This window comes from Spermophilus citellus, assembly GCF_964194105.1.
Source record: "Spermophilus citellus genome assembly, chromosome: 9".
Lineage (NCBI taxonomy): Eukaryota > Metazoa > Chordata > Mammalia > Rodentia > Sciuridae > Spermophilus > Spermophilus citellus.
The window spans coordinates 113,687,409-113,704,304 of record NC_138191.1 but is presented as its reverse complement, the minus strand read 5'-3'; the positions used below and the strand labels follow the sequence as shown (position 1 = coordinate 113,704,304).

The 16,896-nt window shown below is 40.0% G+C and overlaps 1 protein-coding gene across 2 annotated transcripts; it reads right to left on the bottom strand.

The window, feature by feature from the left end:
- Nucleotides 1-1,109: 1,109 nt before the first annotated feature.
- Nucleotides 1,110-16,655, bottom strand: SFPQ (splicing factor proline and glutamine rich). Of its 2 annotated transcripts, XM_081308666.1 has the most exons (12): nucleotides 15,714-16,655; nucleotides 14,927-15,115; nucleotides 14,311-14,612; nucleotides 14,110-14,205; nucleotides 13,016-13,212; nucleotides 12,837-12,921; nucleotides 12,069-12,186; nucleotides 11,353-11,401; nucleotides 11,150-11,271; nucleotides 2,426-2,471; nucleotides 1,397-1,480; nucleotides 1,110-1,209 (listed from the first exon to the last, which is right to left on the bottom strand). In XM_081308666.1, exons 1-10 carry the CDS (start codon nucleotides 16,530-16,532, stop codon nucleotides 2,448-2,450), a joined length of 2,001 nt encoding a protein of 666 aa, XP_081164792.1. In that variant the 5' UTR covers nucleotides 16,533-16,655; the 3' UTR covers nucleotides 1,110-1,209; nucleotides 1,397-1,480; nucleotides 2,426-2,447. The 2 variants fall into 2 exon arrangements, with proteins under 2 accessions (XP_081164792.1, XP_081164791.1); XM_081308665.1 differs by lacking the exons at nucleotides 1,110-1,209; nucleotides 1,397-1,480; nucleotides 2,426-2,471 and adding an exon at nucleotides 7,388-8,786.
- Between the last annotated feature and the right edge of the window lie 241 nt (nucleotides 16,656-16,896).

The following is a 16,896-nucleotide window of genomic DNA, read 5'->3' as shown; positions in this document are numbered from 1 at the left end:
GATGGGAGGGAAAGGGAGAGAAAAGGGAAATTGCATGGAAATGAAGGGAGACCCTCATTGCTATACAAAATTACATATAAGAGGTTGTGAGGGGAATGGGAAAATAAACAAGGAGAGAAATGAATTACAGTAGATGGGGTAGAGAGAGAAGATGTGAGGGAAGGGGAGGGGGGATAGGAAAGGTAGCAGAATACAACAATTACTAATAGGGCATTATGTAAAATTGTGGATGTGTAACCGACGTGATTCTGCAATCTGCATTTGGGGTAAAATTGGGGGTTCATAACCCACTTCAATCTAATGTATGAAATATGTCAAGAGCTTTGTAATGTGAACAACCAATTAAAAAAAATTTAAAAAAAGAAATTAAAAAAAAAGAAATTACATCTCAAACCACACGAAAATACCTGGCAGATGGTTATTAACTTATTAAGCAATAGTACCCAACAACAATCCAGTATTTCTTCTGTATATACTGTGCATACTTCTGCATTCACAATGCTCTTATGCCTGAAACTAATCAAAAAGGGGCATTGCTAATAAAAGTAAATTTTAGGAATAAAAATTACATAAGAGGATTTAAAATATTGATGGCCAAATCAGGTTTTGGACTGTAAGGGACCATAAAATTAGGCTAGTAATCATGAAATCAAAAGTGGCTCTATAGTTGGACATGGTGGGGGCATGCCTGTAATCCCAGAGGGCTGGCTAGGAGGCTGAGGCAGGAGGATCATGAGTATAAAGTCTGCCTTGGCAATCTAGCCATATCAAAAAGGGATGGGGATGTGCTGAGGTTAAGCACCCCTGGATTCAATTCCTGGTACCAAAATTAAAAAGTGGTTTCAGGGGCTAGAGTTAGAGCTCAGTGACAGGAAAATCCAACAAAAATCCTACTTAAACCAGGCAGGTTGGGGCACACTTGTAATCCCAGTGAATCTAGAGGCGGAGACAGACAAGTTAGCAAGGTGCTAAGCAACTCAGTGAGACCCTGCCTCTAATAAAATAGAAAATAGGGTTAGGGATATGTCTCAGTGGTCCGGGGCCCCCTGAGTTCAATCCCTGGTACCTCCCCCAAGCAAAAAAGAATGCTACATAAAATAAAAGCACAATCCAATTTTTCAAAAATGACTTTATTAATGGCAAATAAGTTGTCCATCATTCCTCCTTATATGCTTCCTCATTGGTTTTGTGGACACAGCTATCTTGATCCTGCAATTAAAAGATCTGATTAATTCAAGACAAATTCTGATTTATGAAGTTCTCATTTATTTTTAAATAAACACCAATACCAACTGAGTTTCCTAAAATTTAAATCAAGGAACGTATTAATCGCAAACATGAGTTTTGTTTTTTTTTTTTTAGTAGCACCCAAGATAGTAAGAATCATTCAACTTACCTACACACTTTGTCAAACGACTTGTGGTTTTCCTTCTTGGTTGGCCCATGCTGTCAATGTCTGGAGAACAAATATCTGATCCACCTACAATTAATACGGATTAAAAATAACATTTGCCATATTAATTTCTAAATAGTTCATACATTTTATTTTTGTGTGTGTGGGCCAGGGATTGTACTCATGACACCTTGCACATGCTAAGCAAATGCTACACTACTGAGCTACACAGATTTCCCAGTCATTTTTTGAGACAGGGTCTTTCGATGTTGCTCAGGCTGGCCTTGAGCCTACCTACCATCCTCCTGTCTCAAGCTCCAAAGAAGTTCGGATTACAACTGAGTATCACTGCACCTGGGTGTATCATGTAAACTTTATTCAGACACAAACAAGAGATGCATCTTTTGGCATAAGGTCCAAGCAATTTTAACTATTAATCAAATAGCAAAAACTTGCCCCATACCAAAATTATTTTCTTACACTTTCTTCCCAGGTAATCATGGAATTGTCCCTCTTCCTACTAATTCTTCCATCTACTACATAAATTAAAGTTTATGGAGATTTTATGAAAAATATTTACCCATCAATTCAAGCTCTTTTGGTAATCATTTGGAATTTTATAAGCATGTATCTTTTTTTTAAATTTTTTTAGTTGTTAATTGACCTTTATTATATATGGTACTGAGAATCGAACCCAGTGCCTCACTCATGCTAGGCAAGCACTCTACCAACTGAGCCACAACCCCAGCCCAGTATGTATCTTTTTAAAATTTTCCTACTTTTATAATAAATATTCTACTTTATCATATCCCACCAACCCCCTTCAGTGCTAGAGATCAAACCCTGAGCTTCTCACATGTTAGGCAAGAACTGCACTACCGAGACACACCCCCAGTACACACACAATGTTCAAAACAGACAATACAAACAGAACAAGTCTCACCCTCTCCCATATTTCATTGGTTATTTTAACCAATGAAGATAAATCAAGCCCCAAATCCACTAGAGGTTAAGGTTCCAAAGGACACTTACTTCAAGTGAATGAACATTCCAATCAGCCAACATCAACCATTCTTACCTAAAGAATAATAAGAAAAAGTTAATATAAAAGACAAGGGTATAAAATAAAGGCTTGAAAACGCTAGTTAACTTCAAAATTTAAAGAGTAAAATTCCAGAGACAAAGATTGGGGTAAGTTACAGCATAAAAAAAATAGGAAGAAACTTCATGGGGAAAAAAATCTAAAATTATTTTTTGTATAAGTACTAAGTAGACACCAGAATTAGAATGAAAACTGTATCTTCTTTTAAAATGTAAAAGTCTAACTCCTATTTTCACCAGTCTGAGCACAATGAAGTTTGACTGCAACCCAAAATATACTATCCCTTATGTGAAGGTATGTGACAACGTTCACCTCACCCAGTATTTTATCAGCTCTCTTTTCATATGAAAGCACATACCCTGCTCCCCATTCAAGTATGCCTTTCATTCTCAGGTGGGCTAACCACCTTCAGCAGGAGTCCTCCAAGAGTGCCTTACCCACTTCCCACAGTACACAACACTGCAGTTGTTACCCTGCAATCCTATGTATTTGCCTCTTCTTTCCCCTCCAAGTCCTCACTGAGTTTTAAGTTAGGGCAAGGAAGCTATGCCTTACTGGGACAGCAAGGAACCCAAGGTTTTCTGAGGGAGAAGACATTCACCTTCACACTATATGCCTGGCAGGGCCACAGTGCACAAAACAGAAAGCTCAGCCTAATTCAAGTTCCAGGTTTTTCTTCTTCCCTGTATCATTACTGCCACAGGTATATGAAATATAATTCCCTGTTGCACATGTACCATCCATAAGGGATACTATATCGTTTTGCATTCTTCCCCATTCTCCAGATTATTCCTGTCCTATTCTACGTCCAGCCCCCCTTTTCACCTTAAAAAAAAAACAAAAAACTTTTCAGCACTGGTGTTCAAAAGCAACATTTTATGGTTGATGGTTTACCAGCAACTGTGAGATTTCTACAGTTGAGTCTTAAAAATTGCCAATCATTATCTAGCAGCAATGACAGATGATTAGGAGCAGTCAAATCCTCTAATTCTTTCCCTAATAGGCAGCCATTTGAGAACTGCACTAGCTGACAGCACTGAAACATTATCAGCTAAAGCCAAAACCAAGTAAAGGCCCAGAACAAACACCCCAGCTCTCTAAAACCTGTCCAGAATCATTAAGGGAAAGGCAGTAAATAATGCAGGACTGTAGATCATGTCACTGCAGCTAACAATGATTAACAATAGGAGACATGCAACCCCCATTAATGTTAAAAGTCCAAAACTAGTCACACACATCCCTTTTATTAGGAAAATGAAGACTATTATGCGTTCTTTGTAGGTCTGCAACCTTGCGTGAAGAGTACCCATTGCATTTCTTTGATCTTTCAGAAAGCACCGGTATCTGTTCCAAGGGCCTAACAGTACGAAAATGCATTCTGGCATCACACCTCTGAACTCAAGAGTGATCTCATTAAAAAGTAATTTTGGTTTGTTTGTTACAAGAAAAAAAGATTATGAAATACAATGCAAGCACCTCGGTATAGAGCGTTATTACTGAAACCCACTTAATTCCCAGCTTTTTGATTGAGTGCTTTTTCAAAAAGTCACAATTCATAGCTACATACAAATTAAAACTAGTAAGAATAGACTTAAGTCAATGGTTTCTTTTCTGAAGTGCAAAAGCCGATTAATCTTGAAGTAAGCAGAACAAAGCAAAATTAACCCCCACCCCAATGATGTTCCTTAAACCCATATTATACCAAGTAGTTCTCTGAACATTGTTACTGACTGCTAAGAAATAAACCTGAGCTTTTAGTTCTGAACACCCAGTCACTAAACCACGGCAGCAAGCGTTGGGCCACCGATTTAATGGATTATGACACAGGAAATCCCCCATGAGGGTTCTATGCAGTTTTAGTGGTACTCATGTCACTAATACTGAAAATTGTTTGATCTGCATTGTATTAATACGAAGAAACTAAACTAGTCACCAGTTGCTCTTTTATCTAACAGGAAAATCAGAAGTTGTTTGCTTGAATGAACTACAAATCTGTAGAGTACAAATCTGTCCCCACCCTGTGACTTACTTGCCAAAGAGCAAGCCATTTTTCTTCAGACAAATGAAAGAAAATTCTCATAGTTGTGAAGAGTTTTCACCGGCAATTATGCAAAGTAAACCAAACTTTCCAGTTACAGAGCAGAAAGCATTAAAAGCTGTTTCTCATGCATACTAGCTAAAAACCAGAGACCAGAGTTAAGTTGGATTGAGGTCTGGAACAACAGTCGATGCAAAGCTAAGCAACAAAGAAGGTGCTTTTGAAGACTTATGTTTTCTTGTACCTAAACATTTTGGACTGTAACATCACATCCCTAAAGCTAAGGGAACCAAGTTCAAAAAGCTACTCTGAACAAATGCAGTCACTCTACAGAAAACGACGAAGTTTTATGATTGGGAATGATTCCCAAAATGTATTCAACTATAAGCAAGTCAATATTTCACACCACTTTCCCCCAGGTTTAGAGTATAAACGTATTTAAACAAGTCACATAACTTGAACTATTCACGTTAGATTCCCATCTAAGCCCAAGTTAGTAACAAAGGTGTTCCCATGAAACCCATTACAAAAAAAACCCTGCAGTTTAGTCTGAGTTCACTCAACTTGCAGAATAATTACCAAGATTGCATAATGAAATTACTTATATTGCTGACCTTTGAGCAGGTCAGTATGCTACAACAGAGACTAATTATCACATGCCATATGGATCCATGCTATATGGTCCATGTCAAGGTGCTAAAAGCACCCTACTTCCCTTCCCAAGTATGGTTTTGGTTCCCTCTTCCCCACACCACTGATGTGTTCCATGTTCTCTTCATTTACAATGCAACTATAGAAAACCACAACTGAGTCAGATATACCAAGAATCAAGTTTGCACTTTTTATCTGAGAACTGCAACAGCACTGAATTCTGCCTAACAAATTACAGCACTGAATTCTGCCTAACAAATTACAGCTCTAACCCCAGACCCACGCAGTTTTGCTATAAGCTAGCTTTATCATACAAGTGTTAGGTGCTGCACTGTAATTTCATTGTCAGAAATGTGATGTCAGAATGCCCACGGAATAAAAGTACATAGCAAGTCACCAAGTTAGATTATATTGCTTGTTACCTACCTGTATGCAGTCGGCAATGAGAATCTTGGAGCAAGCAGGAATACTACATCCGGGTCCTAATGTCCATTGCCATTTGCGGTACTACGTTCCTCACAGTTACGCACTGCAGAAATGCTGGCTAAATGCAGTTATGTAGCAGGCCACTACTTTAATAGTGCATAATTGCAGTCCAAGAACACCACAAAACATTCCGCCACAACTTAGTGGCTTGCCCAAGCCAAGTATCTAAAATTTTTTTCTGCCATAATATGCCACTTATAAAAATTGCACAGGCGTAACATTACAATTTCCCAAATTGTTGTTTGTTTTTATCAGTGATATAACACATCTAAAAAGAGTGGTGGGGTTTATATTCTTAGGAGTTTAATGTTCTAGGCAAAAAGGATTGTTTTCCACTAAGTAACGTGAGCCAATGGGTTAAGTTTATATAGACACCTATGAAATACACTAGCATCTTCAAAGAGAATGCAGTTTTTAAAGATTTGGAGACATAAGGTTCAAAAACGAAGTGTTCCTCTTAAAAATTATGAGAGAAAGGGAAGAGGAGGAAAATAGGGGCAGGATGTTTCTTTAAATGAGAAAAATGGCTAATACTTCCAAAATTATTACCTTCCATTTCCCACCCCAAGTTTCATCATTGACTTTTAGAAAACTACTCATTAAGATGATTTAAGTTCACATTAGGCTAAAAAACTATCATTTACATTGCAAGACTTATTGAAAGTCCATTTGAGTAGCTTTACAACCCTTGGTACACTGCAGTTTCCATGATAAAAGTCAAATGTTCAGTTGAAACTCAGCAACATTATTTGCTAAACAACATTTAGCAATTCTACAGCCCTTAGTAGGCTATCAAAAGCCACAACTTTCAGGAGATTATTCATTAGCATCCTTCACCACTCTTCAAAGGTATAGTACTACCAAAAGCTTATTTTAGGGGTCTGTGCCAGCATCCCTTATAAAGAAAGGCATGTAATCTGAAAAATAAACTGAAACATTAATTTTATAGGCAGATTTTCCCATTTCCCCTCCAGCCCCCACCCACATACATTCAAGTTCACCCTTGTGGGTGTCCCATGAATACCCCTAACTTTCTTATCATTATAGAGTCCCCTACTATACAATTCAAATGGTAATGGACTACTTTCAAACCAACACCCTTGTTTCCATACACAAAATCCCATGTGTGCATCACCCATTAATGACTTGGGACAAAACTTCCTCCTTGGTAAAAGAACTATCCATTTCCAAATGTGTTCAGTGAATAAAATTAGCACATTTTTAAGGAGATTCTCTCCCTTAATTAACACACCATGTACCTGTCAGCCCTACAACCAGAATTTGGTGACATGCTTTTTACACTTCAGTGTTTTTCTTAGATAATTATCCTGTTTTCCTATGCAGAAAAACTCAGTTGTTTCAACAATAGGTCTCCTTTTGTACTCAAGGAACAATACTAAACTTCAGCATGGTAATAAAAGGTTTGATTTAGAATTTTTCTTTTGCCAATCAGCCCCAAGAACAGAGGTGAAAAGGATGAAGATATTCCAAAGTTCTATAATGTAGAGTTGAATGGAAACATAGCTAAGAACAAAGCTAAACCATTCAATTACTTTACCTACTGTTAGAAATTGTTCCACTAACATATTTGCACTGGGAAATCAAGCTCCCACTGTACTGACAAACAACAGTAAACAATCTACTTTAATATTGAATCAAAAAGTCTTTTCCTAATGGAAGGAAATTCAATGAAGTTGACAATTAACTGACAACACCATCGAAACATTCCAAAGCTTTATGGTGGAAGGAAGGGGTATTTGTACTGTGTAGCATGAGCAAGTCACTGAGATTTAGTGCTACATCAAAAAGCAACTATCTAAAAACAGGTGAACAAATTTATAAGAATGGTTATCTGCAACCCTATTTGTTATTAAAAGTCACCACTAGCTCTTAAGAAGAAAACCAAGATCTTTATAGTCCTACAGATTTTTCCCAACAGAAGTAGCACAAGGTGTAAAAGTTAAAAAGACTATGAATGTAAATAGAACTAAACCCATTTTACAGTTAACTAAACCTTACTTTACTTTTTAAGTTGCATTCTTCAAACTAAGCCCCATCTTTATAAATCACTTGAAGTAATACATGAAAAGGCTTATGTTTAACAATCTTTAATTCAAATGTAAAAGTTCAATACAAGCCATTTGTAGGGCTTGGGATTTGTTGTTCTTTTAAAAACAAGAATAGGGGAAATGCGACAAAATGATCTTTCCACTTTTTTCAAAAACTTCCAAGGATAGATCATAGGGCCATAAAAGATCCATTAACCAAACCCACTTTCTCCCCCTACCAAGTCTTATACCCATTCCATAATCTTAATACATATTCCTGAATGAAGATTTACAGTTCAGCTTTGCTTACATAACCATTTAAAAATACTTAGCACCAGCTTGCTTCCTATAATGCCAAACAATCGTGAACTACTTCAAATCTGCATTTCTTCTTTTTAAAACAAGGGGGCAATTACTTGTAGAAAGCAATACTTAGCCTCCACATACATTTCCCAGAAATGGCATATGCCTGCCATTCAAAGGCCTCAACACTCTCATGCTTTCAAAGTGGAATACCTAGCCTAATGTGCATAGAAGCATGAATGGCAAAGTTGAAGATCAGTATTATAACTATTTTTCTATTTATTTGAAGCACAGTAAAAAAAAATCGGTACACTTTGGAAATTCGGTGGCACAAGGTACACTGCCATTAACTTGAGGGACATTATACAGTTAAAAAAAATGAAAAAAAAAAAAAAAAAAAGAAAAAGGAGAGAGAAAAGAAAAGGTAAAAAGAAAAAACTTTTCTCCTGTTTCAAACACTGCATTACATAATTTTACCTGCCCAAACAGACCATTTACAAATATTAGGTCAATAAACTGCTAACATCCATAAAAAGGTAGCTTTCTTACTAAAATGCAAGAATTTAAAAGTGGTATCTAAACAAGAAAAGACAAAAACAAACTGGAATGAAAGCCTAGATATCACATCTAAAATCGGGGTTTTTTGTTTGGGCCTTCATACTCTTCTCTCCCTCTACCATATCCTGCTGGAGTTCCAGGGCCCATTCCTCTAGGACCCTGTCCACCCACAGGCCCCGCACCTCCCTGCCCAAAGCGCTCAGTACGCTATTGGAACAGTAATCAACAGTTCATTATATGTAGTTGATGTCCATGTGTGTTAAGTAAATATTTTAGAAGGTTCCGTAGTCAACGTTCGTCGATACAATCACCAATGAGTCGATCCACAGGTACCGGGAACATAGAAAGGAAAAAAGGGTAATTTGAAAATTAGTTTACGATAATACATGCCTTGTGGTATGTTCCCACTTGAGCCATTCTCATACACCTGTTTCAAAGAACAGATCTTCCCTGTAGTGCTAAAAAATTTAAGAATTAGTGCAGATGTGAAAATCCATTCCAAAATGCGTTCTAAGAAATTTCACATCAGATTAATCCAATGAAAACTTGCAAACTCTCACTTTCAGGGTATGAACAGAAAATTTACTCTCCAAGTAAGCCTAACAAGCCCAACCAGACAGAGTCAATTCACTCAATGAAGTGACAAGACCTACTCACCAGTCAGTGGCATGTGCTGCTTAAGAAACCTTGTGCTTTTCAAGATCTTAAGACACATCTGCTAAGTTGCAGAAATCTTAAAAGGTTGAAAGTTTTAATAAAATGCTACCAGACTACAAAAAGAAAAAGCATAAAAAAAACTAATAGATTTAGTCACTTAACCGGCACAGTAACTTGATCAAAAACTTGTGTTGCCATATTCTCACAGGTACACCACCTTCAGAGCCATCACTATAAAACCAGAGACAATTATGTCCACTTTCACAGTACTATTCTGCATTGTTGCAAACATACAGCCCACTAACAGCCCAACTTTTCCCTGAGGTCTTTAAAAAGTACACTGAAACCTTACTATGAATCCATGCTTTAGAAATTTTAAAAGGCTCCACAAACAGTTTAACACCAAGCTAAAGTGACTGCAATAAAGCAGTGAGTAGGTTTTAGGTACTTCTCGACTTGAAATGTTATGTACCCAGACAGCAAGACTCTATAGGTAGGTAAGCATAGCAGTCTATTCTGTCTTAAATTCCATTTAAGATAGCCCATTTACTCAGTTTTATTCCAAAGAAAAGACCTAAAATGACTTATTACGGTTTAGCTGCTCTGTGCCTATATATATAATTTCACCTTCTCCCCCAATACTGTAAAACTACTTGGGAAATCCTCTTGAAAATTTTTTTAAAAATTGTGTTTGGTTTTTACATATTATACTTTATCTCAAAGGGATGAAGATTTGGGGGGTTTAAGATTGTTATTAGAACAGCTGAAAATTCTAGTACTTAGCCACATAGAACCTGAACTGTGGGAACATCATATCAAATTTGAGTCTACAAATTTAATACGTACCTAAACTGTTTTTTATGAAGCTTAAATACCAAAACATTACCCAGTTTTTAAAATTCAGCTAGATAAAACTAATAGTACATTTAACACAACCATCAATTGAGAGTTGTAACTTTGTCAAAAAGCCTTAGATATATTTTATATTTTAAGTAGATAAGGTCTCATATTAAATTCTAAAGTTTCTATTGATAAAAATTATGTGAGCCACATACTGCAGCAGCTTCTTTGCCTAAAGACCATAGGAAAACTAAATCTGATTCAATCAGCTATGAAAATGTACTCTTTTCTAAAACCACCAAAATTCAGAACTGAGGATTTATAAAGCCCTAATACAGCCACTCATCAATTTACTTGACTGTTCTAAAGCATCTGACAGACTATCCATATAGCTAACATAATAGCATCAAGAAGGTTGAGATCAAATGCACACAATTAGTATGCTTAAATTTATTGTTGACTTTTGCTACCCTGTAGCAAAATAGAGATGTCAGTTTATTTTAGAAGGTGTACCTACAAACAGACCCAACAGGTGGGAAACGACGAGTCAAAACACTAAACAATTCTCTTTCATGGGATAGAAGCCACACCAAATATAGGTCAAAGTTCTACATATCACTAAAACATGCCTAAAGCTACAAACTACAAGGCTGATTCCCATTTATGGCAAATACCAACTTAAAGAATGACAGTTTGCCATGTTATTACCCTCAATTGAGTGTATAGAATAATCATACATTACCTAACACAGAATTTGGATTTGCCATGCACTGGGGTTCAAAAGTGCACAAGCAAAAAAGTGGAAAACACCTACATGTACTTATTGCCAAAGATAACTCCACATACTACTAACAGCATTGACTCCTCATTGGCAACCGTGTTTAGGTTACCACATAAGAGTTCTTCTGTGTTGCCAAAGTATTCCTCAATATTATATATTTACATGATAGGGAGAACTAAAAGAGGTCCAGTCACCTACTTAAAAACAAAACAAAAACAACAAAAAAAAAACACACACATTAAGTCATGAAAATGAGAATTTCCTTTGTACTACGTCCCACAGGATACATTACCATGTCGCTTCCCATCATGGAACCACTCATAGTTGCTGGTGGAACTCCAGGATTAGCTTCATAACCTATGCCACCACCACCACCTAGAGGTGGAAATTTCTGGCCTCCTGAACCATAGGGATCTAGGAAACAGAAAGAGTGATTAGGATTCCACCACAACACTACTCTCTGGTAATAAAGTTGACTTAAATTTTCATGCTTACCTCCCATGTTCATTGCTCCTCCACCACCCATTCTCATGTCTCTTTCTCTCTAACAGAAAAAAAAATTATTTCACCTATGCAATAAGCACATCAATAATGTTTAAGACTTAAAAACTGTAAAGTTCAGAAGGCATTTTTCTTTCAAGTATCAAAAAAAAAAAAAAACTCAAGCCTGAAAACTACCTATTTTCTATTAACAAAAGAACTAAAAAAAAAAAAAAAAAAACCATAACCTTCCAGTTCAATCATCTTCTGGCCCATACAAATAACAGGAAAAACAAGAACCATGGCAATCAAACATAGTACAGTTGTTTAAAAAAAAAAGTAATCACTAGATCAGCCAAATCAAAAAATATATATGTATATTTTATAAGTAACTACTTGGGGGGGGGGGGGGCCTGGCTTTACCGGGGAATGAACTCACTTGACCACTGAGCCACATTCCCCAGCCCTGTTTTGTATTTTAATTAGAGACAGGATCTCACTGAGTGCCTTACAGCCTCACTGTTATGGCTGGCTTTGAACTCATGATCCTCCTGCCTCAGTCTCCCAAGCCACTGGGATTATAGATATGTGCCACTGCCCATGGCCAACATTTTAAGGTAGAAAATGACTATACTGTGTGATTTTTTTTTCAACTGAGTCAAATTTCACCTTAGGTACTTACAAGTTCTATAAACAACTCCCAATTAGAATGCCAACAAAACCTAACTTACTGGATCCATGTAGCCCATCCGGCTATAACTTTCTTCTCTTTGGCGTCTCATTTGTTCTTCCATCTCACGTTGGCGAATCATCATCTCTTCCTCCCTTCTACGTCGTTCCTCCTCTTGCCTGAAAACATCAATCAAGCATAAGCCAAAGTATCAACCTCATCTTTTTAAAATTTAATTTGAAAAAAAGCTGGTAGTAATATGTCTAAGAGCCTTAGATGGTGTAAGGACACAGTAAAATAAATAGACACGTACATACATAAATAAAGGGTTGGGGTTGTGGCTCAGTGTCAGAGTGCCTGCCCAGCATGTGTGAGGCACTGGGTTGGTTCGCTCCTCAGCACTGCATAAAAATAAGGTATTCTGCATCCATCTAAACCTTAAAAAAATCCATTCAAAAAAATAAGCAAACATGGGCTGGGGTTGTGGCTTAGTAGTAGAGCATCCGCCTAGCACATGAGAGGCCCTGGGTTCAATCCTCAGCACCACATAAAAATAAATAAAGGTATTGTGTCCAACTAAAAAATAAATATTAAAAAAAAAAGCAAATAAAACAAACTCCCCAAAAAGGTCTAGAGAGTGAGGCTCAGAGCTTAGAGGGACAACACTAGACATTGTGGCACAAAAAAATATATATATACACACACACAGAAAACTTGATATCCTTACATTTGATTTTGAGCACTGACATGTGTCACCTGAAAAATTGAGTACCCTGTTTCCTAAATGTCAGACTATGAGTACAAAAACAAAGAATCAACAGTATTTTACCTCAATTGCATTTCTTTACGTTTCTGCATTTCTTGATTGTGAAGTTCTTCCATTCGTCTTAATTCTTCCTGGCGTCTCATCAGATCTGAACATTAGAAAATATTATTTTGGTATCACATTAATAAGATCCTGGTAACTCAATAAACTGATCCTACCAATAAAATTCGGAAGGCCTTTACCTTGGCGCAAAAGATTTGCCTGATGCTCATGATAGGCATCTTCCATTTCACTTTCCAACTTGTCTTTTGCATCCTTCATGTTTTTTTCAACTTGTTCCCTTTGCTGTTTTTCCATTTCATCCAAGGACTTCCACCTCTGAGAATATTCATACTCAAATGTGCCATGCTGAGCAAAGCGAGGTGGCGTTTCTCTCTCCCTGATAACACAATATATAAACATGAATGAATCTGTGGATTTGTAAAGGCAATATTACTTGTTCCACTTCAAAAAAAAAAGATCTTGGACGAGGGAAGTCGCTCAGCTGGTAGTAGAGCATCTGCCCAACATGTACACTGGGTCTGGTCCCCAGCACTGCCAAAAAAAAAAAAAAAAAAAACTTTGATATTTTCCCTAGCCTATCACTTGCTAAAAACAAAGATTAAAAACTACTTCCTTGGGTTGGGGCTGGAGCTCAGTGGTAGCGCACTTGCCTGGCATGTGTGAGGCACTGGGTTCAATTCCAAGCATGACATATAAATAGATAAAGGTCCATTAACAACTAAAAAATTAAAAAAAAAAAAAAAAACTACTTCCTCATCCTTCTTTCTATTTCCTGCACCCCTTATTCTCTTATTTTGTTCTTCCTACTCATGACAATGAGTTATAACAATTTAATAAAGAGTAAGAAACTAAGATGTAAAATAAAAACAAAAAGTGATACAATAACAAAATTTGGAAGACAAATTCTGCCTTCCACATTTCCTAATGTTTTCCTCTAGCCAAATTCCTTACCCAGGCTTGTATTTTCCATCCATGAAAACGCATTTCATGCAACTGTAAGCATTGCATGTGAAAGTACCTACATTAAAAAGTCATTTAAACGACAGCTTTGAAACCTAACTTTCCAAACTTAAAAGCCAGCCTCAGCAACCTAGCAAGGCCCTAAATAACTTAGCAAGACCCTAGACTCAAAACAAAAAATAAATAGGGCTGGGAACACAACTCAGAGATAAAAAGCACCCCTGGGTTCATATCCCCAGTACCCCACCCGCAAATTTCATCTTTTAAGCAAAACTGGAAAAAATTACTAGAGCAAGTTTCCTTTTCAACTTACTTTTGATACATTGGATTCTTCTGCGCAAGTTTTTCAGGAAGACCATCTTCATCATCTAATTGTTCAAGTGGTTCCACAATGACTGGACGAGGAGTTCTAATAACAAAAATGGTTCATCTTAACTTTGTTCCAGTTTTAATAGAACATCCTTGTAAGTTGTAACAAATAAGAAATGACTAGAATAAACCAGAGACAACTTACGTTGTCAGTAGGAAAACACCTTCACTGCATCGTTCAAATGCTTTTCTTGCTGCTGGTTTAGAAGCAAATTCAACAATGCCTTTCCCTGTAGATCTACCACGATCATCCACAATTACAACAGCCCTTTCAATAGGACCAAACTGGCTAAAGGCTTCTTCCAACAGTTCATTGGAAACATAAGGTGAAAGATTACGAACAGAGAGGGCAGCAGCATGTGTGGCAAAGCGAACCCGAAGCTGTCTACCTCTCATGGGTGTATCATCAAGTTCAGCTTTGGCAATTTCAGCCAAGGCTCTAGATTCCTGCAATATTAAGACATTCAGGTTAATGGCTTCATAACTGGCTAATGCTCATTCTCAAACTGTTATAAACCAAATTTCTACTTTTTCCAACTCAGTTCAAGTGTTACCCTCAGGTAGCCCTCCTGGACACCACTAAGGGTAGTACTTAAATACCTTACCTACCCGACCACCTTTCTTCTCTTAGGTACCAACAGTCACTCTCTACAGAATATTTTTTTGAAAGAACAATTTATTCTATCTGGTTTTGCGTTCTGCGAAAATCAAAAGCAAAGAAAACCCATCTTTTAATTCTACATATAATAAATTATACTCACAAGTTTAATAAATCCGAATCCTTTGCCTTTATTGATAAAAACTTCTCCTGGTTCTCCGTATTTTGCAAATAGTCTTTTGAATTCATCCTCTGTGATATCAGCGGGGAGATTCCCAACAAACAACCGACAACGCTGTGTGTAGGTTTTCTCTCCAGGCCTCCTCAAGAGAGACAAGTTAGCTTTAAACCCCTAATGAAAAGAAGGAAATCAATTTTCAGACACCAGTGACCTCTGCAAATTGAAAACCCATGACAAATTCTTGCATTTTCTGAACTGCATGTTTTCTTCGAGGGTTTTCTGGTCCGCTAGAGTCGCAATCATGTCGTACTATATCTGAGCGATTTCCGGCATAATCACTGCCCTATCATTAAAAAGGGTATCTAACAACCCAGAATGCTCCTGAAAATGGAAGCCCTATACCAACACGTACATATACGCTGATACATATATATCATGCCGACAGTTTTTACCTAAATCGTAGGAAACATAAACACGATTTTTATCTAAATCGTAGGAGACAAGAACCGTGACAGTAGCCCGATTCTCTCCAACTCTACACTTCCCGACGTGCCCTACACTGGATCCAAGGCTCATCACCGGCACCACACGCGCGGGCAGCCAATCTCCCCGCGGAACAGAGACCTCGACTCCGCGCGCCCGCCGAGCCGCCCCGCCCCCGCGCGCAGGCGCCCTTCCGGCCGCCGACAAAATGGAGGCTCGCGCGGCGACGGGGGGTGGGGGGCGCCGCCATCTTAGGGGAACCGACGGGTTGCTGCTGGAGACTCACCTCCGAGTCGGAGATCTTCTCCTCGCTGCGGCCGCCGGGCCCGCCGGGCGGGGGACCCTGGTGGTGCTGCTGGTGGTAGGGCGGGTGGTGCTGGCGGCCCCCACGGGGCTCCCCGCCTCCTCGGTGCGGCGGCTTGGGGTGGCCTCCGGGAGCACTCAGGCCCGGGCCGCCGCCGGGCTTCGGCCCTCCAGGCAGCTTGCCGCCTTTGGGGCCTCCGGGTCCCGGACCCTGCTTAGGCCCTGGGCCCGGGCCGCCCGCAGGTGGAGGTGGCGGGCCGCCGGCCTGGGGGGGAGTGGTCGGGACGCCGCTGGTCGGCGGCGCGGGCGGAGGCGCTCCCGGTGGGGCGGAGGTGACGGCGGGCGGCGGGGTCGGGGTGGGGCCCGGTCCCGGCGGGGCCCCAGTGGTCGGGGGAGTAGCGGGCGGGGCAGAGCCGGAGGCCGGAGGCGCGCTGCCTACTCCGGTAGCGGGGCCGGGCCCCTGAGGAACCACGGGCTTGGACGAATCCTGCGGCGGCGGTGGCGGCTGCTGGTGCGGTGGCTGATGCGGTGGCGGCTGCTGATGCGGCGGCGGCTGCTGTGGCGGAGGCTGCTGCTGCGGCGGCGGCTGCTGTTGCTGCTGCTGCTGCTGGTGCGGAGGCGGCGGCGGGATCGGGGGCTTAGGGCCGCCTGGGCCTGGGCCCATGGGGCCGCGGTTCTGATTGAGGCCCATCCCGGGCGGCGGAGAGCGGAAATCGTGGAGACCGCCACGGCCACCGCCTCCTCCGCGACGGTGGAAACCGCCACCGCCACCGCCGCGACTCCGGAACCGATCCCGAGACATGTCTGTGATCAAGGGGCGGTCGAGGCAGAAGCGAAGAAGACGCTCGGGGAACGTGGAGGCCACCTTGCTTCTCACAAAATGGCGGATGACACAGGCGGCGCGCCGCCTTTGTCCTCCTCTTATATAAGCCAGCTTGCCACAGCCCCGCCTACGCCTCGATCGACTGCTGCAATAGCCAATTGCCTGTACGGTACTTGATGACACTACGTTACGAACCACAAATCTTTCCCATTGGCTCCGGGGTGAGAGGCGGGAGGCATGGGGGGTGAAGTTTCCAGCTGGCCAATGAGCGTAGAAGGAGTTGGCTCTAGGCCACTGTGATTTGCTGTGAGAAATTTGAATGGCTATGCCAGGTCAATTTTTC